We start from the raw sequence: 24,576 nt of genomic DNA on the forward strand, positions 1-24,576 counted from the left end.
AGGCACATCTAAACGCTTTGCCTACCAACAACCTCATGGGTGTTGTACAGACCAGAAGATAGCTCAGAGAGGTACCAGCGCAAGCAGGTAAGAACAACCAGGCTCCGATCATTTCAATAGGACAACACCTGAACTAGGCAATGGACAGGACAGGTCCCCCACCCGCGGCAGGAATCACACCTGGAGCCTCACTTGCCTGGCCATTCCCAGTCCTGGGGGTTGGAAGTCCACACACATCAGGTGTGGCTCCTGAGATCATCCCCACTGATTCCAGAACCAGGGGCCTCTTTCCAGACACCAGCTCTGATTGGCTACTTGGAAGGATCAGCTCTTCTGACCATAAGGGCGCCTTCTGGTTCTGCTGTCCAGCAGCCAGCCTGGTGGTCACGCAGATGTCCCCAGAAACCTCCTAGGGTTTTCTCTGTGCTTTGAGCCATCAGAATCACTAGCATGCCTTGGTCACTATCAGCCACCAAAATCTGAAGCTTCTTAACACCATCAGGAGTTAATGCCCTGGAAATGATTTAAGACCTACAAATGATTTAAGACCAACCCTCACATGCCTTACTTTCATTCCCATAAGCCTTATGCTAACACACCAACAGACACTTCAGGTACCAACCGAAGAATTCCAACGCCACAGTCCAGGCAGGTCTGATGCCAAAGCTGTGTGCACCACCTAGGAGTTACCAAACAGGCCTCACAACCTCAAAAAGGCTGCAGAGGATACTCACTGCCTTCCCAGCCCTTGCCAGTGACTGCCATCACTGACCCAGCCATGTGTCTGGAACCTGCTGAGCCCAAGCCCTTACCGCACAATGGCCATGGTGAGAGTACTCTTGACAGGCCAGGGATGCCTCTGTAGGCATGGCCAAAGCAAGTCCCTGAGCTCAGGCATGCACAGCCCCATCGTACCCCTCCAACCCTCCGGGTAAAGAACAGCTCTGAGACACCTCAACCCAGCCTTTCAGTACTGCTGCAGGCGGTCACTCCAACAGCTGGCCCCCAACTGGATGCCAGTCTCTAGATCCGCAGTGCCCAGGTCTGTGTCACAGTTCTCACTGGTGCACACACAGACTGGGCGACTCTACAGCTCAGCAGATACCATACCTCTGCTAAGAAGAACGCCCCCCCATCTTCCCAACATGCTATGTGAACAGGAGGACCCATGACCTGTCGTGCTCTCCCAGTGCTGAAGCGGTCATGGGAACCAGGTGGTGACCCTGGACGACCCTCCTGAGGCCCCATCAGGACGGGGAACCCCAGGGAAGACTGGTCTAGTGCTGAGAACACCAGCAGCTTCTGAGCCCTCCCTCAGTGCAGACTGCAGACTCAAGACGCCCCTCAGAGAAAGCCACCCAACAAAAGGAGTCCTGCTGGCTGGCGGCCAGCTCCCTCTGTCCCCTGAAGGCAACACTGAGCCAGCCTGGGGGCCACGCCTGTCACCCCAGCACCAGGAGAGGGAGGCAGGAGGACTGCAAATTCAAGGCCAGCCTCAACAACTTATCAAGGCACCAGGAATGCTAGCAATCCCGTCTCAGAAAAAAATCAGGGCTGAAACACAGCTCAGTGGTAAAGCACCCCTGGGTCTAATCCTCAGGACCCCCAAAAAAAGGCAACACTAAAGAAAAGCAACCAGCATGCCCACAGGAACACAGGGTCAGGAGCACTAGGAAGGACAGACCTGAGGACACAGCTCATCACCCACAGCAGATGAAGCTGGAGCAGGCACCCTGGCCACAGGAGGCTCCTCCCGGCCCCTGGGCTAAGGTAGCTCAGAACAAGGCGGCCTTGGTATCCAGGCCCTGCCCAACAGGCAAACGGTAAACAACAGAGCCATAAAAGGAGGGGGGTTTGTTTTGATTTTATTTTCATTTTGAAAGTAACAGCAACAGGGACTGGGGCTGGGGCTCAGTGTAGAGAGCTCACCTAGCCTATGTGAGGCACTGGGTTCCATCCTCAGCACCACATAAAAATAAATAAAGGTCTGTGCCCATCTACAGCTAAAATAAATAAATAAATAAAATAACAGCAACAAGGCCCTTCAGTAAGAACAACAGTAAAACCTATTCAGCAAAGTTACCAAAAGCAAAGACAGAGGAATCACATAAAACAATCTGGGAAAGCTTACGGTAGCAAGTACCAAGAGAGAAAGCTGAAGAGTACCGGTGCCCCTCGGTACCATACCTTATCGATGGCTTTTCCAACCCGAGAAACACTGCTGTGGATGTCTTTGTGGTCTGAGGCCAGTTTTTGAACAGTATCCTTTATTCTTTTACAGCACTGAGTCAAAACAAGTGACAGTGTCCCTGATAATTCAGCATCTTGGCCTGTAAAACAAGAAAGGCAGATTACTCCCCAAAGCAGACCCATAGAGGGCAGGTTTCGAGGAGACCCTCGAAACAGCAGAGGTGGAGGAAGATAAAGAGAAGTCGGGATCTGCTTCCAGGCAGAGGGACACATTCACAGATGTTAGTGTTTCAAGTAAACACCACGAAAACACTCTCTGGGAATAAGAAAATTTTAATATGAAATAAACCACTTCTTTGGTAAACGTCAGCACAAACTGAACACCACCACCAAGGCAGTATTATTTTTTAGAAAATTATGTCTAAGTGAATAAATTTACTTATTCAACTCAGTGAAAATGTTCAAGGCATCCTGGAAACCTTTTGGTTTTGGCTGGCTGTGGTCAGGCAGGCCTACAATCTCAGCTGCTCAGAAGGCTGAGGCAGGAGAATTGCAAGTTCAAAGGACCTCAGCAAGGTCCTAAGCAACGCAGCAAGACTGTATCTCTAAATAAAATATAAAAAGGGGGCTGGAGATATGGCTCGGTGGTTGAGTGCCCCTGGATTCAATCCCAATACAAAAAAATAAAATAAAATAACCCTTTTGGTTGTCACTGAATTTCTTAGATGATTTAGTTTAAATGCTTTTTATTCCATACAAATGTATGACCCTCCCTCAATGAACCCTGGCACTAAGCTTGCCCGGAGTCCTTTGCAGGAGTTCAGCATGTCCTGAGTGGGTGCACTGGGAGAGGACCCCGGAGGCACCCTCCTGGCCCCTCTGCCAGTTCTGCTCGATAGCCTCCTACTGTGATGGAGCTGAGCCATGGTGCCTCTACACCTGGCCCCAAGTCCTCCCACTGGCTCGCTGGACCCCGACACGTCTCTGAAGCTTACTAAAGCCATGGCCTCTTGCCCTGTGCTCCCTGCCTCCAGGTGGTTCCTCTGGCAGGAAAAGGGGAGGAGGAGGGAGACAGAGCAAACCAATCCAGTCTTGACCATCACTCCGCCATATCTCACGTCCCCAGAGAGCACCAGGCCTGGCTCTGGACCTCGACCCACATTCTACCCCGTGGTTCTGAACTTGGTTTACATCAGAGTCACCCAGCGACCTAGTTAAAGCAGCTGTCCCACCCCCCCCAAGTTTCTGACTCACCAGGTAGGGCCCGAGAATCTGAAAAAGAACAAGTCCAAGAACACAGAGCCCCGGAGTCTCTTCACTTCACAAACATGCACTGTGCACACCCACTAAATAACCAGATAGCCATGCTCTAGAACTTACCAAACAGCGCGACAAGCAAACCACAAGTGATCGAAAAATGACACATGTGGTGGAGGGGCCAGAGTGGGAGAGGGAGGGTGTGAGTTCAATCAACTGTAAAAACAGGGGAAATGGACAGCAGGCCCCTCAGACGATGACATCTGAGTGAAGACTTAGGAGAAGCAGAAGAATGTGCCACATGGCAACCCTGGGGAAGAGCATCCCAGGACAAGGGGCAGAAATAAACCCTGACCAGCTGAAGAACAGCAAAGACACCAGAGTGTCTCGAGTAAATGTCTGGCAAAGGAAAACAGAGAGGTGGCTGGAGAAACCATGGGGTCAACAGGTGAACGGATGAAGAAAATGTGGTGTGTATACATAATGGAGTATTACTCAGCCATAAAGAATGAGATTATGGCATTTGCCAGTATATGGGTGGAACTGGAGAATATCATGCTAAGTGAAATAAGCCAATCCCCCAAAACCAAAGGCTGAATGTTGTCTCTGATATGCAGAAGCTAACACACCATTGGTGGGGGAGGGGATAGTTCAATGGATTACACAAAGGGCATGAAGGGAAGGGAGGGGATGAGAATAGGAAAGACAGTAGAACGAATGGAATATCACCTTCCTATGTGCTTATTTGAAAACACGACCAGTTAACTCCACATCATGTACAACCACAATGAAAAATGGGAAGTTATACTCCATGTATGTTTGATATGTCAAAAACATTCTACTGTCATGACTGTCGTGACTAAAAAGAATAAAAAAAAGTTAAAAAAGAAAAAAAGACTGACTTTCATTTTAAGCCAAAGGGAGATCCACTGCAAGGTTCTGGGCAGAGAAGTACAAAAGCTGAGGTGAAGGTCCAGAACGGTCATCGTGTAGGACACAGGAACAGATCAGTGAGACACGCAGGCGTGGTGGAACTCAGGGACCTGCAGCACCTGGCAGAGGGTTTCCCACTGACTATGAGGGTCGGGGGCTCTCAGATGGCCCCAAGATCTTTAGCCAAGACAGTGTTGTCCGCAATGAGGATGGAAGGACTAACAGCTAGAAAGTCCGCAGGGCCCAGTGGATTAGGTGGACACGCAAGCCTGGAGCTCCAGGGCACATCAGGGACAGTCTGTATCAGGCACTTCCAATCTGTCGTCACACAACTTGGCTAAGGAAGACCTGGGACCTCAGGAAAATCTCAAAACGTGTCTAAAAGGTGCTCAGTGCATCCTCCAGGGCAGAAGGGACCTGCCGCTCTGCCTCGGCTGCTCACTTTTGCTGTGCCTAAGCGGGCCGCACCGAGCTGAGCCTCTCCATGAACCTCACCCTGTGAACTCCTGCTGTGTATGTATATATATGTGTGTGTGTGTGTGTGTGTGTGTGTATATACATATAGAAAGAGTTATGAAAAATCATGCTGTGAACGGTTAACTATGAATGCAATGCATTCCGCTATTGCCATGTATATAAGAAATAAACAAAAAATAAAAACTTTGTGCTTCACACTTAAGTGAAAAGACAACTCACAGAATGAGAAAAGATACCTGCAAATCACGTTAACATATCCAGAATAAAGTAAAAACCTCTTACAACCTGACATAATGTGACCATCAATTCAATTTAAAAATGGGCAAAAGATCTGAATAGACATTTTTCCAAATTAGACACATAAATGACCAATAAGCATGTGAACAGGTGCTTGAAGACAGTAATCATTAGGCAAATCAAACAGGTACTCCTCCACACCCACAGGATGGCTTAACTGAGAAGACACCAGGCGTCGCCAAGGAAATGAGACAGCAGGCAGGCTCCTCCTCAGAAAGCCAGGGGTCACCATCTGGCTCCACTTCCCTCAGGCTGGGGGACTGAAAACAGTGGGCTCATGCACGGGTGGCCAGGGCCCTGCACGCAAACCGGCAACCGCACAGGATGGCCATGCAGCAAGTGTGGGACAGACAGCGGCCAGTGGTAGGAAACACGCGGGGGGGGGGGGCAAGAGCATGCCATTAAGGTAAGCGAGATAAATGCCCCGTACAGCGTGGTTCTTCTTATGGGAGAGCGTCCAGCATGGGCTGACCCAGAGACACGGCAGGCGGGGGGTGCAGAGCAGTCCGTGTGCCGAGCATGGGGAGCCAGGTCACCGGCACGCAGGCGGCACGCAGGCGGCACGCAGGCACAACACTGCAAACCCAACAGAACCTCCAGCTCAGCTCCTCTACAAGGTGAACTGCATGGCCAATAGGTCACACCTCCATGAGAAGATCCTTAGAGCCATGACACCTGGTCTACTGATACAGGGAAACACAAGGACCCCAGAGAACAGAAGCCAACCAGTGCCCAATCTGCGAAGTAGAGAGTCACTGAACAGGACAATGTCCCTGCTGCTTCCCAAAGAAGCCACCGGTGGTCCGCAAGGCCCTGGCCATCCCTGGTAGAGGACAGGGCTGCAGAAGCAGAGGCTCCTCCAAGTCCCCGAAAGCAACCCCTGAGGAGTCCCGGCTGGCTTCATCAGCAGGAAGGAGTGGGCTAGCTGTTGGCCAGTACAGAGGTCTTGGTCCATGTGGTCCTGAAGAGCCAGCCGGGCAGCAGGACCAAAGATTTACTAATAGGAGGTAGAAGAAAAGCCAACCCACAGCAGTCACGCATGGACAGTTAGAAGGGAAAGACCGCGGCCATTCTAAATGTTACTAAGGACGTGCACCTACACCAGCCCTAGGAGCCCCCGACCAGCACCTCCAGGAGGGACCCAGGCAGACCAGGGCCCTCTATCTAGACAGAAACAAGAGAACGACTCCCTTTTCTGATTTCAGTGTGTGCTCTTTAGTGGTCCATACCCAGAGGCCTCGTAAGAAGCGAGAACCCCCTACAGGACTTACTGAGTTGGGTGTCTTCAGACTTGGGCTCCCTTTTGTATTCTGTTTCAAACTAACATGGACAGTTCTACTTTAAAGCCTAAGCATCTGACCCTTTTCGTTTGAAGCAACCATTACTCAAAGACTGATTATCACTGGCCACGAAGCCTGCACAACCAGACTGGAATGGACAAGACATGGGTTGGGGGACTGTGACAAGGCATTAAGACTCTGCTTTGGCTTGCAAAGGTCCCAAGCATGGCTAATAGCAGGGTTAAAGACTTGGCATCTCTGCCTCCATCCCTCTGCCTGGAGCCAATCTGGGTTCCAGGAACAAGGTCTGACCTGATAGACACCTGGGATGAGTCAAGGCTACCCCCACCTCGGCAGGCAAGGCCAGCTTCCTCATCCCACAAGACCTGCCTAACCAACCCAGAGCTGATGGACAGACCACACCCGTTGTGAGAAGCCCCAGGTGGTGTCCTCACGCCCATTTCTATAGAACCTCAAGTCTCTGTCAGCCCCTGGAGGACAGGGCCAAGGACATTCAGTAACTAGTTACCACATGAACATAAAAACAATAAATGATATGCTGCACACTCTTGGCCAGCACTGGAGACTGCGACTACCAACACCAAACACCAAAGGAATGGGAAACAGTGCTGTGTCCATCTGCCAACGGAATCGCCAAGTAGAAAACTCCAAGGATTCTTTGCATGGACACACACTCATACACCAATTTCCAAGTAAGACACAAACGAAGGGTCCTCCCCTCCCCCACCCCAAGCTTCCCCCCTCTTTCAATAACACCCCACACACCTCTGGAACCCACTGGCTTGTATTCAAACTCACTTTTGAGTCAGTTTGTTTGTAAAAGAAAAGCCTCCCAAGGTATGTCGAAGAGACAATGAAATACACCTCAACACCAGTACCACTCGGTCCTATAAAAGGACATCCTGAGTCATTAAGGAGCGCGTGACACTGAACATGTTCAAGGGCGTCAGGGCTGGGTTGAGGCTCAGCTGTAGAAGAGCCTCGCCTAGCACATGCAAGGTGCTGGGTTCTATCCTCAGCACCACATAGAAATAAATAAATAAAATAAAGGTATTTTTTTAAAAGGGGGTGTCTGGATGCCACAAAGCTGAAGATCATACACTTCCCATTGTCCCTTGGTTTTTAAAAGTAACTCTCCATGTCGTTCTGCATTGTGGACGTCTGCTTGTCCCATTTTCTTCCCTGCTGAACACAAGGCTTAAGACAGCAGGTGTTCAACTGCGTGACAAGACCCACTCCCTATTCTGGCCCCCTGATTCTACGAAGAAGTTCTCAGGATGCACAGCTTTCACTCCCTAACTCCTACTGGGTATTTACTCTTTCAATTTTCTGCCTGTCCTTATTTTCACATTTGGGGAGGGCCACGAACAACTACACTGACACAAGGTTGTGAGCCCAGACCACGGGCTTGCAGGCCGACAAGGGCCAGGCCCTGGGAGGAGCCCAGCACACTGGAAAGCAAGCTGTACAGCAGCGGGGCCCAGCACGAGTGGGTGCTGTTGACACCCAGGACCATGACGGGGACTCAGTGTAAAAAGCCTGACAACTTCACCACCTAGGACTAGACTATTCCAGTAGAAACAGACAGTCAGATTCCCCAGAAATACCCTACAAAATGTTTTTATGACTATACTGGAGGCAGAAAACAACTAAAATATCTTAGTTTATAAATATTACATACACTGCATTTAGCTCTGAGTTACTGAAAACAACTCCACTTTCACAAAATGGAGAGAATTCAATAAAAAGCAAAATGGAAAGCAGTTCTGATGCAGATAAACAAAAAAATCTATTTGGGAGCATGATTCTAAGGGTGCCCAAATGAAAACTCAGACTTCAGATGGCTTTACTCCACAATTCAATCCAGAGCAGTTTTTTAAGGAAAAATTTTAAAAAGTCAAAAGAAATCAGGCATCAATAAGAAGGCTAGGAAGGGGGGAAACTTTGTTGTCCCACACCTTTAAAAGTGTTAATCCTCTAAAATAAATAAAATAAAGTCAAGACAAAAACAAAAACAAAAGGAGGGAATGGTGACATTTAGACTCACTTAACATTCAGGGAGTGCTGACCTAGGCAGTGCCCAAGGTCAGCAGTGCCCAAGGTGCATTCCCCTGCTATCAGTTTCCAGAGGATTAAGAAATCTAGGAGATAAGGGCTAAGACTCTCAGGCTGGTTCTTCTTAAAAGTGTAGGCCGGCCAGGTGTAGTTACACACACCTGTCATCACTCCAGGGCCTCAGGAGTCTGAGGAAGGAGGATGATGAGTTCAAGGCCAGTCTGGGCAACTTAGTGAAACCCTGTCTCAACATTAAAAAAAAAAAAAAAAAAAAAAACCTGCTTAAAAGGGTAGAGGGTGTAGCTCAGTGGTAAAGTGTCCCAGTCTTCAATCCCCAGTATGATTATTTCTTTCTGTCCCTGATAAACTATAAGTGGCCCACTGAAGCCTAAGGCTGCCTCAGAGTGACCTGAGCACCCAGGACACAGCAGCTGATCAAAAGATCCCTACTCAGAGGGGAAAAAAAGGCCCAAGCAGAACCAGCTTTTTTCCTAGAGGTGGTATACCCTGGAAACAAAAAAAAAAAAAGTTTGGGGAGTAAAATAATGGCTGGTAAATCTGCCAAGTGAAAGAACACAACTGATGTTCAAATCCTGACCTTTCAGAACAGAATGGTAGGTTCCCAGATGGGCGCTGAGACCCAGAGAGGTCATTAAAGACCCAGAGCAGTGTGTCATGAAACCAAGCATGCACAATAAAGTTGATGCTTAACAGCTAAACTAGACGGTACAGACGAACAGTGGTCCTGGGGCAGAAAACAAGACCAAGGACTGTCACAAGGAAAGCAGGCTCACAGTGTATGAAGAATTGCATAGAGGACGGGAGCCGCAGGCTCAGTTTTTAAATGTCAGACAGTCCAATTTTAGGTACTTCAAATTAAACATGTAAAGACTTACTTCATCTCCAGGCATCTTTATCTCTGGAATGAATTTCTGAAATTAACTTCTTATTCCAAGTAGAGAGGTCTAAAACAAATTCCTGCCTCAGTAATTTTACCTGGTACTGGCCCTCAATTCCCTAAAACAAATCTCATAATCACATCCCCCCTGCAACATCTTCTCTCTCATGGAAGGTTCTTTACTTTCCATCCTTTCCCTCTTAAATCCGGCCTACCCTAACCCTGCACTGCTGATCTGATCTGGAAAGAGGAAATATCCCCTCCACTTCTCCAAATCTGGGCCCTTCATTCATTCTTTTCCATCACTGGCTCCTTCCTTTGAACCTTCCACAAGAGGTGATTTCCAGGGGAAGGGGCTTCAAGGACTGAACAGGAGCAGCCTTGAGCTCCCTTCCCCCCACCACCATAACTTCTTCTTAACCCCCAGGTATCCAGCTGGTTCTAAGAACTCCACAAAACTGCAAGGGTCACGGGCTCCCAAACAGCCAATGACAGCAAAGCAACCTCTCTTCTCCTTAGCCTGGCCCCTTTCCATTTCTGAGCTCTCTGCCTTGGCCTTCCACCCTCCAGGGGCAGGTTCCCAGGCTGTGGCTCCAGGCATCTTAAGTGATCACCTGTTGTCCCATTAGAAATGACATGGAAAAGCAGCCCTAGACCTGTGTCTATCCACTGACAATCCTCATTAAATCCTCTCCTCCCTCTCGTGTGTCCCAAACCAAACGCACCCGTCTTCCCTCCCACGCCCTACTTCCTATCTGTGCCAGGTTCAACACCAACGCAGCCGCCTTTCTTCCACTGACAGAGCCCAGTCGGCTTGCCCATGGGCGAGCACCGTGTTCTGCCTCGGTGGTCTTGCGGCGTTAGCATTTCAGCCCAAGCTCTTTCTCAAAGTTCACAAGGGGCTTCTATGCTCACAAGTTGCAGGAGCCCACAGGCGGGGAAGGGCCTGGGCTCCTGAGAAACCCCCAGACGAAAGTCCTGCACTGCCGCTTGGAAGGGGTCATCTCCAGGGCTACACCGACCAGGAGCCAGGCCTCCTCGTTACTGTAAAGCCCCAACAAACGCTCCCCAAGTCAACTCGGCAAGGCTGTCCCGGGGCGCAGGGCGACAGCGAAGCGATCTTGGCAAAATGCCTCCTACGGAAAACCCGACTTCTGGAAGGAAAAAAGGTACGGACTGGGCCGGGTAAAGCGAGTGACCGCAATTCCTGCTGCAATTCGCTCCTCGCTCCCCCGAGGCCGCTCCGGGGATGCGGACGCGGGTCGCCTCGGCGGTCTGCTAGGGACCGGCCAGCGACGAGTCAGAAAAGCGGCTCCGCCCGCAGTCGCCAAGTTGCAGGAGGCCGTGCTGAGCACCAGCTGGGGACGATGCTGGCTTCCAACAGAAAGCCCGGGAGGGAGGCCGGCCCGGGACCTCGGGAGACCGAGGACAACCGAAGGCCGCGACCCGCACAAGGCCGGGGGCCGCGGGAGGCAGGTCGGGGCCTCGGGAGGCCGGACGGCGGAGGCCCGAGGTCACTGGGCCGCCCCGCGGCGGAGCGCGGACGGGGAAGCGGGCGCGGGGCGCGGGCCCTACCGTGGCTCTGCAGGATCTCGCGCTTGAGGCCGCCCGCGTAGTCGATGAGCTCCTCCAGGCCGCGCTCGCACAGCTGCGCGTAGCCCGAGAACTTGAGCAGCACCTTCTCCAGCTCGCGCTCCACGGTCACGCACTGCTCCATGCCGGGCGGCGTCCGCGGCGTCCGGCCGCGAGGCTCCCGCGCGCGTCCCGGAGGCCCGGCGCGGAGGCGGCGCGCTAGCCACGGCGCCGGGGCAGCCCCGCGCGCGCCCGCCCCATGGCGCCCAGCCCTTCGCCGCGTCCCGGCCCAGCTCGCCGCGCTCAGCCCCGCGGCGCCGCGATTGTTTTGTTTTCCGGGAGCCGCCGCCGACCTGGTCCTCCAGGCGGCACCAGGCCCGCGACCTGAGGGGGAGGGGCGGAGGGCGGTACCACGCCGCGGGGGAGCGCGGGCCGTACCACGCGGGCGTGCGGGGTGGCGCGGAGGCGCGCGAGCCGCGATTGGCCCAGCCGCCAGGGGTACCGCCTCAAAGCCCGCGCGAGGAGGGCTAGGCGGCTGCGCGCTGCGTAAACAAGGGCGGGGCCCCAGCGCTCCGGGGGACGAGCCAATGGGCGTGGGAGAGGCCGGAAGCCAGTGTCCTCCAATCGCCGACCGCGGCGTGAGCCCCCAGCCAATCCGGGTCGAGGGCCGAACCAACGGGCTCGCTGTTGGAGGGGTGACGGGAGAGCCCCGGACAGCCTGTCGTCTTGGGGAAGCCCCGCGGGCCTCACAGCAGGCGTCCAGAGGGCTGCTTCTGTAGCTTTGCTCTATCCGCAGTGCCTCTCGTCTCCTCGGCGCTCTGGAGGGAAGAGGGTCCGACGTTCCGGGGTTTTGATTGAAGGACCAGCAACGCAGGTGGAAAACCGAGCCCGGCTGCCCGGGGTCTCGGGCCGGGGTCCCGGGCCGGCGGTCAGCGGCACGGTGAGCAGGGCCGCTGCTGGCCTTCCGGGCGCCTGCGACACGGCACTCGGCCGCCCTCCCCAGCCTGCGTCCTAGAGGCGCTCCTGCCAGGTGACCGCGGGCCGGACCGCAAGGCCTTGCCCGACGTTTCCCGGGTGTCGCCAGCGCGGCCCGAGCCCCGGTGCACGCAGCTCGAGCACGCCGAGTCCTGGACTCCCGGGACCTCCGGGCTGGCCCAGCTCTCAGAGCCCGTGCACCCGCCGGTGCCTGGAGCGGGAGGACTCCTGAACGTCTCCTTAGCTCCCAGCTCCGGTTGCCGGAGCCCTCGTACCTTCCCCCCCTCCCCCCGTCTCGTGCCCCCCGCCGCCGGGTGTGCTTTTGCCTGCGCAGTGCCACCTTTCCTCTTCGTGCCTTGTCTGCACGGCTTCAACTACAGTGTGAAGGCAGACCCCTTCCTACTACAACGGTGCTGGTGTCACCGCGGTGACTTTTTTTTTTTTTTTAACCAAGGTGGTAAACTTGTTGAGCCTTAATTTCCTTTTCTATGATTTGGAAATATTTGAATGAATTGTTCACGGGATTCTTGGACTGAATCAGGCGGTGCACGTGACGGTCGGTGGGAGGCACAGGGTGAACGATGGTGGTTATTATTAGGACAAGCCCGACTGGCGCTGTTGCAGATCTTTCTCCACCCCATGTGTCCCATTTTGTTTTCTCCCCTCTCTCTTGGCAGGTGGCCCTTATTCCTGCTTCACTGAGATAAAAAATCATCAGTTCCAACAACCTTGCCACTCTTTGAAAAAAAAAAAAAAAATTCTACCATCAGTTTTGTGAAAGTTCTCATATACCTAAAGGAACAGGACTTCCCTCTTGCACACTCTTCGTCTCGTACTAGGTTCTTCCCCCTTTCAGGCTGAAAGAGTTTGACCCTAGGTGTAGGGGTCCCTTCACTCTACTTTCCTCAAGCTGTGTTTCTCTTCCTTGGTCCTTTCACTCTCAAACTGCTCTGGCAAGTCTATTTGTTCCTCCCTTTCCTCCGAGAATCTCCCCCATAAACTCAAGTCACCCTAGTCGTCTCATCCCCTCAAAAGTTCTTGCAATGATTAAATAATGTATGTAAGGCATTCAACATAATGTGTGGCACAAGGAAAGGGCTATTATTGTCCGCTGAGCAGAAATAATCCAAGACTCCTCCTTATCAACAGCTTCAAGTGCAAGGTCTGCCCAGTGTGATAACCCAGCACAGGTCCTCCCCAGGCACCAGCAGTCAGTGACCCCGCGAGTGAGTACCGCTGAGTCATGCCTTTTCTCCTGGAATACCAATTTTCAGCTTTCAGACCTTCCCTTTCTTGTGACAGGACAAGCCTTATTTAACTATTGACACCTTCTAGAACTAGGACCACACTGTTCAGTACAACAGGCATCAGCCACATGAAGCTATCTAAATTAAAATTGAAGTTAAATTTCACTTCCTAATTGTACTAACCACATTTTCAATACTGGATGGCCACTTTGTTAATCAGCACAGAATGACATTTCCATGGCTCTGTGGTTTGATACTGTGCTGAGCCAAACCACAACCCCACCAATGTCACCAGCCCTGTGTTTGCTATATGAGATAGTCTGATGCATGTGTACATACCACCCCCATATTTCTAGTTTTCCTGTTTGTACCTTGTTTATTCAACTACATTACCAGCTCCCAGATCAGGGCTGACTTCTCTTTTGTCTTGTGATGTAATCAACAGAGAAGAAAAAAGTCTTATGTACTTGCTAAAAGAAAGAGAATAAACAAATTAGAGTAGTCTAGGCTTCAAATTTAGTTCAGAAAAGAGATAAAAATAGTACTTGTATAGGCAGAGACTTTTCTGTTCCCTCTTTAGTTTGCAGTGGCCTTCCCACCTAGTGCATAATTGCTTTATCCTTAGAGAAGGATCTTTAGAAACAAGGTGGGGCAGATTTAGTTTTTAGAGCAACTGCAAAATTATTTTTAATTTTTATTATTTTATTATTATTATTTATTTTTATTAGAAATTTAACTTATTTGTACCATGCAACCAAATAAATAAAACACACCAAAAAACTCACTCCAGTACTCCAGTATGTGGATACTTGCTTCCACATCCTGTCCAACCTGGAGAGTCTTTCATTTGTAATTATTCTGTCCTTTGCTTTGGTCCTCCCCTCCACTCTAAATTTGATTCTTTATAACATGTAGCTAAACATTTTTTTTTTTAATGTAACTCAGTGGTAAAGCACATGTGTACACAAGGCTTTGGATTCCATCCAGCCCTGCAAGAAAAGAAAAAGGAGGAGGAAAATAAATCTTTTGTCTTCTGACCAAAATGCATATTAATTGTAGGAAAATTAGAAAATAAAATGACCAGAAATAAAGATCCTATAAAATCTCAACATCAAGGAGGGGAAAAATCAGCTTTAACATTTGAAATTTACAGATTTTTCCTGTGCAAATACATATACCCATATGTGTATTTTTACCAAAGATTTTTATAAGTTGCTTTTGTTGTCCGTTCATTTCTCTAATTAAAAAAAAATGCCTAACTCCTTTGATTTGTACTTATAAATATGAAACCAGGCAGAGGCATGGTGAAAAAAATAGCCAAATTTTCATTTCTTTCAGATTTAAGAAACTATAAAAAATTTTAACTGATATAAAAATGTTCTTTCCTAGGGAAAAATAATACAAGGGGGAGAAATGAATGACAGTAGAGGGGGTAGAGAGAGAAGAGGGGAGGGGAGGGGAGGGGAGGGGGGATAGTAGAGGATAGGAAAGGCAGCAGAATACAACAGACACTAGTATGGCAATATGTAAATCAATGGATGTGTAACTGATGTGATTCTGCAATCTGTATACGGGGTAAAAATGGGAGTTCATAACCCACTTGAATCAAAGTGTGAAATATGATATATCAAGAACTATGTAATGTTTTGAACAACCAACAATAAAAATTTTTAAAAAAATGTTCTTTCCTGCAAGATATACTTTCAGATAAGGGTAAGAAAGACTTTATAATTACAATTGTGAAAACGAATTAGCAAGGTTTACAAAGACTTTAACTAATTTCCTGACTTTTTTCTAGTCACAGCTGATATAAAAATATAGGTAACTGATAAAATATGTTAGGAAAATATCGGTCCTTTTCAGTGTTTTAAAAAATCAATTTTCTTCAGAAACCTGAAATCTCCGACTGAGACATTTTTGGAAGTTACTGCTAAGGCCAACTGGAGAATGAGTGAAATCATAGCCAGTGGCAAAAGGTCTTGATCTGAATGTCTTCTGCTCTTCTGTCCTGTGTGGTGGGTGGGGCACACTGGTGCTGTCTGCTGGTGGAATGAGATCATGCCCCACTTCCAGAGATTGGTGGGCAGTGTTGAAGATAACACGTTTCTTCTGTGTCCACCCCCACCCCCCTTCAAACTGTACTGCCCTCTCAAAGTTAGCCTGTCCTCAGCAGTGAAGCTCCAGCATGGCCTCCACCACTTCCAGAGGCAAAGACAATTCAGACATGGCAGCCTCCAGTTAGGTCACCCACTTCTAGACTCCATGTAGGTGGTACCCGGGCAATGCCCTCATACGTGGTACCCAGTCCACAGGAGCATTGGTTACTATGGACCTGCTGCTCCAGGCCTTATTTGTTGGAATCTCTCTGGAATCTGGTTGTCTTCCTGTTCTGTTTTTCTGTTTCCTTATCACCATTTTGTGTGTTTTACCGGGTGGAGGAAGAGAGATGCTAGCACTGTGACCTGGAAGTAATGTATCCAGCCCCTCCCAGCATCAGTTTCCTTATCTGTAAAATGAGAAGCTTGCAATAGATGGCCTTTAAGTTCCTTCCAGTTCTGAAATTACAGAGGTGACAGTGCTTATTAAGTAGAATGTGAGGCACTATGCAGCCAAACAGGAATGGGCAGATGTGCCCTCCTGCTTCTGAAAGCTTGTGGTCTGAATCATTACTACTCATAATAGAAACACAGGGATTTTTTTTTTTTTTTTTGTATTTTGTTTTTAGTGGGTGGGGCTTTATTTATCTCATAATAGTTGCTATTTGCTGAGAGCTTACAGTATGCTGGGCGTTCTGTTCCAAAATTGTGACTACCTCAATCCTCAAAGCAGCCTTTCTTTTGCCCCTTGTGTGATACTAAGGATGGAACTCAGGACCTTGCACAGGGTAGGCAAGTGCTCTACCACTGAGATACATCCCTGGCCCTTTTTAAATTTTATTTTGAGACAGGGTCTGGGTAACTTTCATAGGCTGGCCTCAAACTGGTGATCCTTCTGCTTCAGCCTCTAGTGGCTGGGATTAAAGGTGTGGACCTGCTGCAGCCATCACAGCCATTAATTCAGAAACCAGCGAGAGATGATGGGGGATGAAGGAAAGACAGAGGAGCTGGGGCCAGGTGGATAGCCAACCTCTGATGGAGACTGACCCAGAGCTGGCTCAGCACATTGATTATATAGGCTTTATCTTCAAAAGGCTATTGGTGAGAAAGTTATAGAAAAGCAGGCAATCTGAAGGACATAGCGAAACATGCAAGACATTGAGGTTATCTTGTTATGCCCAGAATTCTCTATCCCTGGGAGTTGGTGCCTGAGCTCAATGTTCCAATTGATACAGCTACACGCCTTTGCACATAGCCCCCCAGCCAGGTGTCACCATAACAATTGGGCCATCTTGACCTGCACCTTTGCACAAGAAGTTCTCAATACCAACAAGCCATGAGGGAATCAGAAACCATGGTTCAAGTCACCACCCTCCACACGGACCACCACACCCAGCTCCATTTGCAGCCTTTTAATTTTTTTTCTTAATTTCTGAGTGCTCTCATCATTTTGAAATGATGACTTGTCCTCCCTTTCAGAAGTACAAAGGGGTTTCTCTCTCTTATATATACCATGAAAACTTGGTAAAGCGCCTGGAGGTACAACTGAAACATGGGGCCCTCCACGACTGGGCCCAGGTAGAGCTCCTAACTCAGACTCATTCACCCAGATCCTCAAGGTTCCTCCAGCCCTGGTTCCTGGGAGGTGCCTGCTCCAGCATCATGACCTGCCTGCCTGCCAGTCTGCAGGAGCTAACAGCTAATTCTCTGACCTCACTTCTCCAGTGAGTCTGCCAAGAGCTGATGTTTTTCAATTTGTTCAGGTGTTTACTTGTTTGAATAGTGATCGCTTCCAGGCTCCTTATGTGGTAGGCTGGGAATGGGAAGCCTCCTTGGACTTTGTATGCGTTTGACTCTGTTTATGCACAGAGTTGCCTCTCTGCAGAGGAGGTGTCTAGGGTGTGCACTGCTAAAGGGGTCATGGCTTTTAACCACTTGGGGAAGACTCCAGGTACTAAACTAAGCAAGTGTTTTAAAATAGCCTTTTGAGACTTCTGGCTCCACCAAAGTGGGCCGTGTCCTCCCTTAAAGAAATCTGGACATGCCCCCAAAACAAGCACACAAAGACTTTAAAAGATGGGGGCATGTTGAACTGCCTAGAATTTCAGAGGTGAGAGAAGATACAGTGAAAATTCCCCAGGTTTACTTATTTCATCACAAATCCAAACCAGGCACTTACAGAAAGTGCCATCCCAGCTCCATGAACAGGCACAGAAAGAATACATCAAAACAAACAAACCAGCAAAATCCTGTGTTCCCTTGCCAAGGAGTGGGACAGTGTGACCTGATGGCAGGAAGCCTTGTTGCAAAAAGTGCCCTGACATTCACAAAAATTGTAATTCCAGCTTTTCAACCCTGGGCAAGAACCCTCACCAAACTTTAAAACAGTTTTAAAGTCCAGACAACCAAATGTGCATAAAGAAAGGAGGAACGGTAGAGAAGGATGAGTGGCATAAAACAGCAAACTGACAAAAGACGGCCATGCCCTCCATCCCCCAGCAGTTCTAGTGGTACCAGCCTCAGAATGGACCTTAACGCACCTCCAACCTGTGGGAGTGGAGGCAGCTCCGTTCCCCTGTGGATGGCTGGGCAGGCTGACTATGGAGCTGAGCTGTCATCTCTGCCTGGCGGAGGCAGGTAGGGTTCCAGTGCCCAGCAGGTACTGTCAGCAGACTGGGCACCCCTGACCAGAAGCTGGTGTCCACTTTCCCTGGAGCAAAGCCAGAACTGAACTTCCATTGCACGACTTGCAACAAGGTCAGTGAGTCCTACAGCTTGACCAACATGGTGCCAGCCTGGCCCATGGGCACTGCTTACTAGGAAAAAAATAGAAGATAGTATCCAAACTTTCATAATATGCTATCCAAAATGTCCAGGATACAATTTAAAAAATTATCCAAGAGCCGGGCGCAATGGTGCACGCCTGTAGTACCAGCAACTGGGAAGGCTGAGGCAGGAGGATCACAAGTTCAAGGCCATCCTCAGCATATTAGTGAGACCCTGTCTCAAAAGAAAAAAATAAAAAAGACGGCATGTAGCTCAGCAGTAAAGGACCTGAGTTTAAATCCCCAGTACCAAAAAACCCCACAAATTTTATATATATAACAGGAATATCAAAACTTAAGAAAGGCAATCAACAGATGTCAATTATGAGATGAATCAAAGGTTGAAATGGTCCAACAATGATATAAAAATAGCCATCATAAAAGTACTACAGTCTTGAAACAAAGTGAAAATCCAGCAAAGAAATAGAAATTATCTCCCAGTGGCTCCGGACGCAGAGGCAGGAGGATCACGAGTTCAAAGCTAGCCTCAGCAACTTAGCCAGGTCCTAAGAAACTCAGTGATACCCTGTCCCTAAAAAGAAAGAGAAATTATCAGAAGAACTAAATAAAATGATAAAATACTGAAATTTAAGAATATAATAACTGAGAAACATGCTGTTTAGGCTCAATAGTAGAGTGACATAATAGGACAGAATCAGTGACTCTGAAGTCAGACCAATAGAATATCCCTAGTCTGAACTACAGGGGAGAAATTCCCCGGGGTGGGGAATGAGCAGCATCATAGGGATTTATAAGATAGGTCAAAATAAAGGAAAAGTATGTAAAGAAGTAGCTAAAATTTCCCCTGCCTTAGGAAAAGATGTGATCCTACAGATTCAAGAAACTGAACAAATTCCAAATAGGATAATCTCAAGGAAATCTCTGCCACAACACATGATCACCAAACTTGTAAAAACTGAAGATAAAAAAATATATTGAAAGCCACCAGAAATAAATGATACATTACTTAATAGTGAAACGACAGTTTGAATTAACAGCACCTCAAACGAAGGAGGTAGGAAGGAAGAAATCTGTCATTTTTTTTCAAGTAATAAAAGAATTGTCAAACCAGAATCCAGTGGAAATAACCTTCGGTGATAAGAGAAAAAAATTCTCTCAGGTAAAGGAAATCTAAGTGAATTCATCCCCGACAGACCTATCACAAAATGGTTAGAGAACTTTTCTAGGCAGAAAGAGGAGATAAAAGAACCTTGGAACACAGGAAGGAAGAAAACAGCTAAGAATAATATAAACAATAAAAGCCAGGCACAGTGGTGTGCACCTGTAATCCCAGCTGCTCGGGAGGCTGAGACAGGAGGATCGTGAGTTCAAAGCCAGTCTCAGCAAAAGCGAGGAGCTAAGCAATTCATTGAGCCCTTATCTCTAAATAAAATGCAAAATAGGGCTGCGGATGTGGCCCAGTGGTTGAATGCCCCTGAGTTCAATCCCCAATACAAAAAAAAAAATGTGTGTGTGTATATGTGTGTGTACATATTTTTGTGTGTGTATATATATATATATATATATATACACACACACGCACACATATATACACACACACACACAATAGACTTACCTTCTCTTGAGATTTTTAAATTTCTAAATTGACAGTAGAAGCAAAAATTGTAACACTGATGTTCTAAATACGTGTAGAGGAAATAAAACGATTACAAACAGGAAGGGCAGTTCCGATTTCTATACTCATCTTGAACTTACAAATTGATGGCATCAGTAGATGATAGATTTACATATAATAAAACCTATGGCACCAACTAAAAAAAAAAAAAACCTATACAAAAAGATACCTTTAAAAACACTATTGCCTGGTGTGGTGGTGCACACCTGTAATCCCAGCATCTCTAGAGGCTGAGGCAGGAGAACCAAGTTCAAAGCCAGCCTCAGCAATTTAGTGAGGCCCTAAGCAACTTAGCAAGTTTTGTCTCAAAACAAACAGAAACACTACAAGTATAAGGGAATGAGAGGAATTGTTTAACAGAAAAAAAAATCTTTTCAGTCTGATGGAAAGTTTCTAGAAATGGATAGTGGTGATGATTGAAAAAGTAGCCCACCGGGCGACAGGAAGAAACAGCTGGATACACAAAATCAAATGAAACATGCAAAACAGCTGTAAAAAGTGTAAAGGTGTCTTTACAAATATAGCAATTAAAATACAAAATTGGAAGAGTAAATCAATAATCATGACCCAACTACATGAGGTCTACAGAGGTTCATTGCAAATATAATGAAATGAGCAGGTTGAATGTAAAAAGACATATCATGCAAACATTAATTAAAAGAAAGCAAGAATTGCTCTATTACTACCACACAGTGAAGATTTCCAAGCAAAGAAAATTACCAGAGATCAAGATGGAGGTTATATCATGAAGAAAAAATTAATCCATGAAGAAGCATAGCAATTCAAAATATATATGCTCTACACAGGAAAGCTACAAAATATGGTGAAAGAAAAAGAAAACAAAGAAATTGAAACAATATGTAAAGGAGAAATCGATCAATTCAAAATTTTATAAGAGACTTCAGCACCTGTTAACAATTGATAGACCTTTGGCAGGATTGTAATGGCCGGAGAGATGGTGATCTTAGGACTCAGCTGTTTAACTCTCCTATTGGCTGGCTACTTGGCACAACAGTATTTACCATTGCCTACTCCTAAAGTGGTTGGCATTGACCTGGGCATCACCTACTGTTCTGTTGGGGTGTTTTTTACTGGCACAGGAAAAGTGAAGGTGATTCCAGATGACAGTGGGCCTGTCAGCACACCTAGCATTGTGTCTTTTACTGATGGTGATGTGTGTGTGGGCTATGGAAGCTGAGAGTTGGCAGATTCAAATCCTCAAAACACAATGATGCCAAAACATTCATAGGCAAGATTTTCACTCTACAAGAGCTTGAAGCTGAAATTGGCAGATACCCATTTAAGGTTTTAAACAAAAATGAATTGGTTGAGTTTTCTGTGACAAGTAATGAGACCATCACTGTTTCCCCAGAATATGTTAGCTCTCGACTAGTGTTAAAATAAATGGCAGAAGAATATCTTGGAATGCTAGTTGCTAATATGTCATTTTTGTACAAACAGGATTTGACTTAAAACAAAGAAATTCAACAATTGGAGCAGCCAACCTTGCAGGACTGAAGATCTGCGAGTAATAAATGAGCTTCAGCAGCAGGACGGCCTGTGGTCTCCAGAAGGCTGAAGTCTTCCTGGTCTTGGTTATCGACCTGGGCTGGGGAACTCCAGAGGTGTCATTACTGAATAAACAAGAAGGGGTGTTTCTAACTTGAGCGGTGTCTGAAAACCATAAACTTGGAGGACAGGACTTCAATCAGCAGTTGCTTCAGTACTTGTGTCAACTGGTGTACCAAACATGGCTTCCTCCATCTAGGAAAGAGGAAGTCCACAGACTAAGGTAAGCTGTGGGAATGGTCCAGTGAAATCTGACTGCATCAATCCTCCCAGAGATCAGTGTTGCCAACAGTGGAGGAAAAGAGGGGAAGGGAGCACAGAGTGATGACACTGAACTGCCAAAGGACAAACTTAACCCAGATGGCCAGGCAAACAGACAGTTTGGACCTGGCCTTTTGGGAAAGAAAAGTGGAAAGTCAGGTTTTATTTGAAACAGAAATATCCCTGAAGCTCTTGGATGGCCTTAACGAAGATCTCTGCCAGAAAATACTCACACCCATTCAGCAAGCATTAAAAGAAGGCCACCTGGCCGCAACTAGGCTGACAGGCTGTTTTAGTCGGGGCTCTCCCTCGAGTCCTGGGATCCCAAGTCACCAGGAGTTCTTGGGAAAGGGTCCCAACCCATCTGTAGCCCCTGACCTGGCCGTGGTGGCAGGGGTGGCCAAGCAGGGATTGATGGAGGCTCGTGGCCTCTCCAAGTCAGTGCTTGAGACATCCCCAATAAGCATCTACAAAATTCAGTTGAATTCTGGAGGAATGATATGTGATCAAATACAAATATATGATCTTATCTGGTAAGCTCTTCCCCTTGATCAGAACACCTCCTCCAAAAAAGAAGATCGCTATCTAAAGGACCTCCCAGATTTACATAGAAGGCAATATTTAGACACAAGAAAATTTTACATAGCATTTTTTTTTGAGAGGTCTCATTTCAGTACATACTTCTAAAATGACACGAGTTGAAATAAAACTCTTACTGGAGGAGCATAGGTGGATATATTTTCTGGATTCTAGAAATAGATAACCATATGCACTTAACATTATATTCTGTAAACATTAAATAGTGCCAATTATAAGGTTCCCCAGTTCTTACTAAATTGTGTTAGTAGGAGCTGGTAATTTCTTTACTTGGTCATCACATGTAACTATAAATTTGAACTATACTTGAATGACAGTGTTGATGTCAGGTATTTACATTGGAAGGTAGGATTATTAAGCTGCATATATATTCAATAATGGCCATATACAAATTTACTTTTACAAATTCAGTGTCCAGTTATGTGTCATATGCACATATTCTGCATTTTCCAGATTATTTTAATGTATTTCATGAATCAGTTTTTCTTTCTAAAATAGGTACAGATTTATTCAAACTTTTCTGTATCAGCTAGGAGAAATACCCAATTTATATTGTAGTCCCTTCATCTACTGTGCATCATTTTCTGCTTGGATTTCCATGATTCTGCTTGACTAGAATACAATAGGGAATTATTCGTTGCATTCTTAAATTGTGCTAATGTCACAATAAAGTCATTGCTATATCATTTTTGTAATCCAAGATATTTGCAGATATTAGTAAATAGTGTTAGAGTCTGTAAACAAGTCTGGATGGCGCCTGGCAAAATGCCAGAGGGAGTGGTTTGTGAAGTAACACCAGCAAGCCATTAAGTGTGGAGATTCCATCGCTTCTCGGCCTTTTGGCTAAGATCAAGTGAAGTGTGGAGATTCCTTATTGGTTGACTGATGTATCTGGTTTATGCTAATTAAGATAAGCTATGTGGAATGTATAAATATCGCTCCAGTCCTACAATAAACGGCTCCCTCTCCTGCTGTATCAATGTACACAAGTTGTTCGTCACCCCCCCCCCACCCCCCCCCCCACCCCCCACCCCCGGTTATTTTGCCCAGCCAGCTGGACTGCGGCAAAATAGCATTAATTACCTATTGTGTTTCTGTTTTATTTCTTCATTTACATTTTCAGTGAGCTCTGGAAAACATAGCATGGATTTGAACTACAAAAGTTAACCTGATTCAGTTTCATTGAGATTTTTTCCCCATATTTTGTTTCAAATGAGAAAAATGTATTAAACTATAAAAGCCCTGTTATTATTCTGTATTATTTTAAAATAGTTATACTTGTATTATTTTAGCCATAAATTGGGGTGTGATGAGATCATAAAATTTGTGAATACTGGAAATAATTCTAACATAGAAGGCAATATGGGAAAATTTTCCAGAAATCAGCAATTGTAGAACTTGAGTATTTTGTTGTATTTTATTTTTAATGTTTTTTAGTTGTTGATAGACCTTTATTTTATTTATGTATTTATATGTGGTGCTGAGAATCGAAACCAGTGCCTCACACATGCCAGGTAAGTGCGCTACCACTGAGCCCCAGCCCCAGCCCCTTGTTGTATTTTATTTATTTCCGTTAAGAAAAGCCACAGAGACCAAGTAAGTAAATAATAGCAGTTAATTTCTATGATTCCCATGTTATTTGAAGATACTTGTGTTTCTTTCCTTAGTGGAGACCTACTTCACATTAATATTAATATTCAAAAATTTTATATCCTAGTCACCATTTTTTTTAAGGCATAGTGTATCTTCTTTTTCTGGTGTTGAACTCGAAGGATGTTGTTTCCAATCACTAAAGGTGAGAACCCAGCAAATATATTTCAACAATATCAAGACATTGAATAGTGTTAATATTTTTTCAGATATAAAAAGGAAAACATAGGCTGGGGATGTGGCTCAAGCAGTAGCGCGCTCGCCTGGCATGCGTGCGGCCCGGGTTCGATCCTCAGCACCACATACAAACAAAGATGTTGTGTCCGCCGAAAACTAGAAAATAAATATTAAAAAAAAATTCTCTTTCTCTCTCTCTCTCTTTAAAAAAAAAGGAAAATATTTCTTAGCAGTGAAATTGATTTTGAAACAAATTTTAAATATGTTTGTGTACAGAAAATATTTGTAATAGGTAAATAAAATATGAAATTCTTATTTTAGAACTAATTGAGAAATGCCAAAGATGAATCTACCACTGCATTAGGAAAATATTCAAGTGTTCTCTTGGACTTTATATAAATCTTAATAGATTAGAATTGAAAAATATCTTTGGGAAAGTCTTTGGGAAAAGTGTTCAGTCTCCATAGGGTATTAGTTTTGACCTAAAATATTTTAAGATTAAAAAACTTGAATTTCTCAGATAACTGATATTGTTCTTAACAATCTGTTAACCTGTTAACTTT

The 24,576-nt window shown here is 46.5% G+C and overlaps 1 protein-coding gene, 1 long non-coding RNA gene and 1 pseudogene across 2 annotated transcripts in view; 2 read left to right on the top strand and 1 right to left on the bottom strand.

Moving 5' to 3' along the window:
* Rmnd5a (required for meiotic nuclear division 5 homolog A) overlaps positions 1 to 11,364 on the bottom strand; it is a 32,248-nt gene extending 20,884 nt beyond the window's left edge. The window contains exons 1-2 of the mRNA XM_027948880.2: positions 10,984 to 11,364; positions 2,188 to 2,330 (exon numbers count right to left, since the gene is read on the bottom strand). Coding sequence (XP_027804681.1) covers positions 2,188 to 2,330; positions 10,984 to 11,125 — 285 coding nt within the window. The 5' untranslated portion in view covers positions 11,126 to 11,364. The remainder of the gene's footprint in view (positions 1 to 2,187; positions 2,331 to 10,983) is intronic.
* A 330-nt stretch (positions 11,365 to 11,694) lies between these two features.
* LOC114103254 (uncharacterized) lies at positions 11,695 to 13,015 on the top strand. The gene is made up of 2 exons (XR_003584637.2): positions 11,695 to 11,920; positions 12,633 to 13,015. It is a non-coding gene; the product is annotated as an uncharacterized lncRNA (long non-coding RNA).
* Positions 13,016 to 20,702: 7,687 nt separating this feature from the next.
* On the top strand, positions 20,703 to 23,179 carry LOC114103266 (heat shock 70 kDa protein 13 pseudogene; annotated as a pseudogene).
* The last annotated feature ends 1,397 nt before the right edge of the window (positions 23,180 to 24,576 follow it).

Source organism: Marmota flaviventris, chromosome 14 (assembly GCF_047511675.1).
Source record: "Marmota flaviventris isolate mMarFla1 chromosome 14, mMarFla1.hap1, whole genome shotgun sequence".
Taxonomy (NCBI): domain Eukaryota; kingdom Metazoa; phylum Chordata; class Mammalia; order Rodentia; family Sciuridae; genus Marmota; species Marmota flaviventris.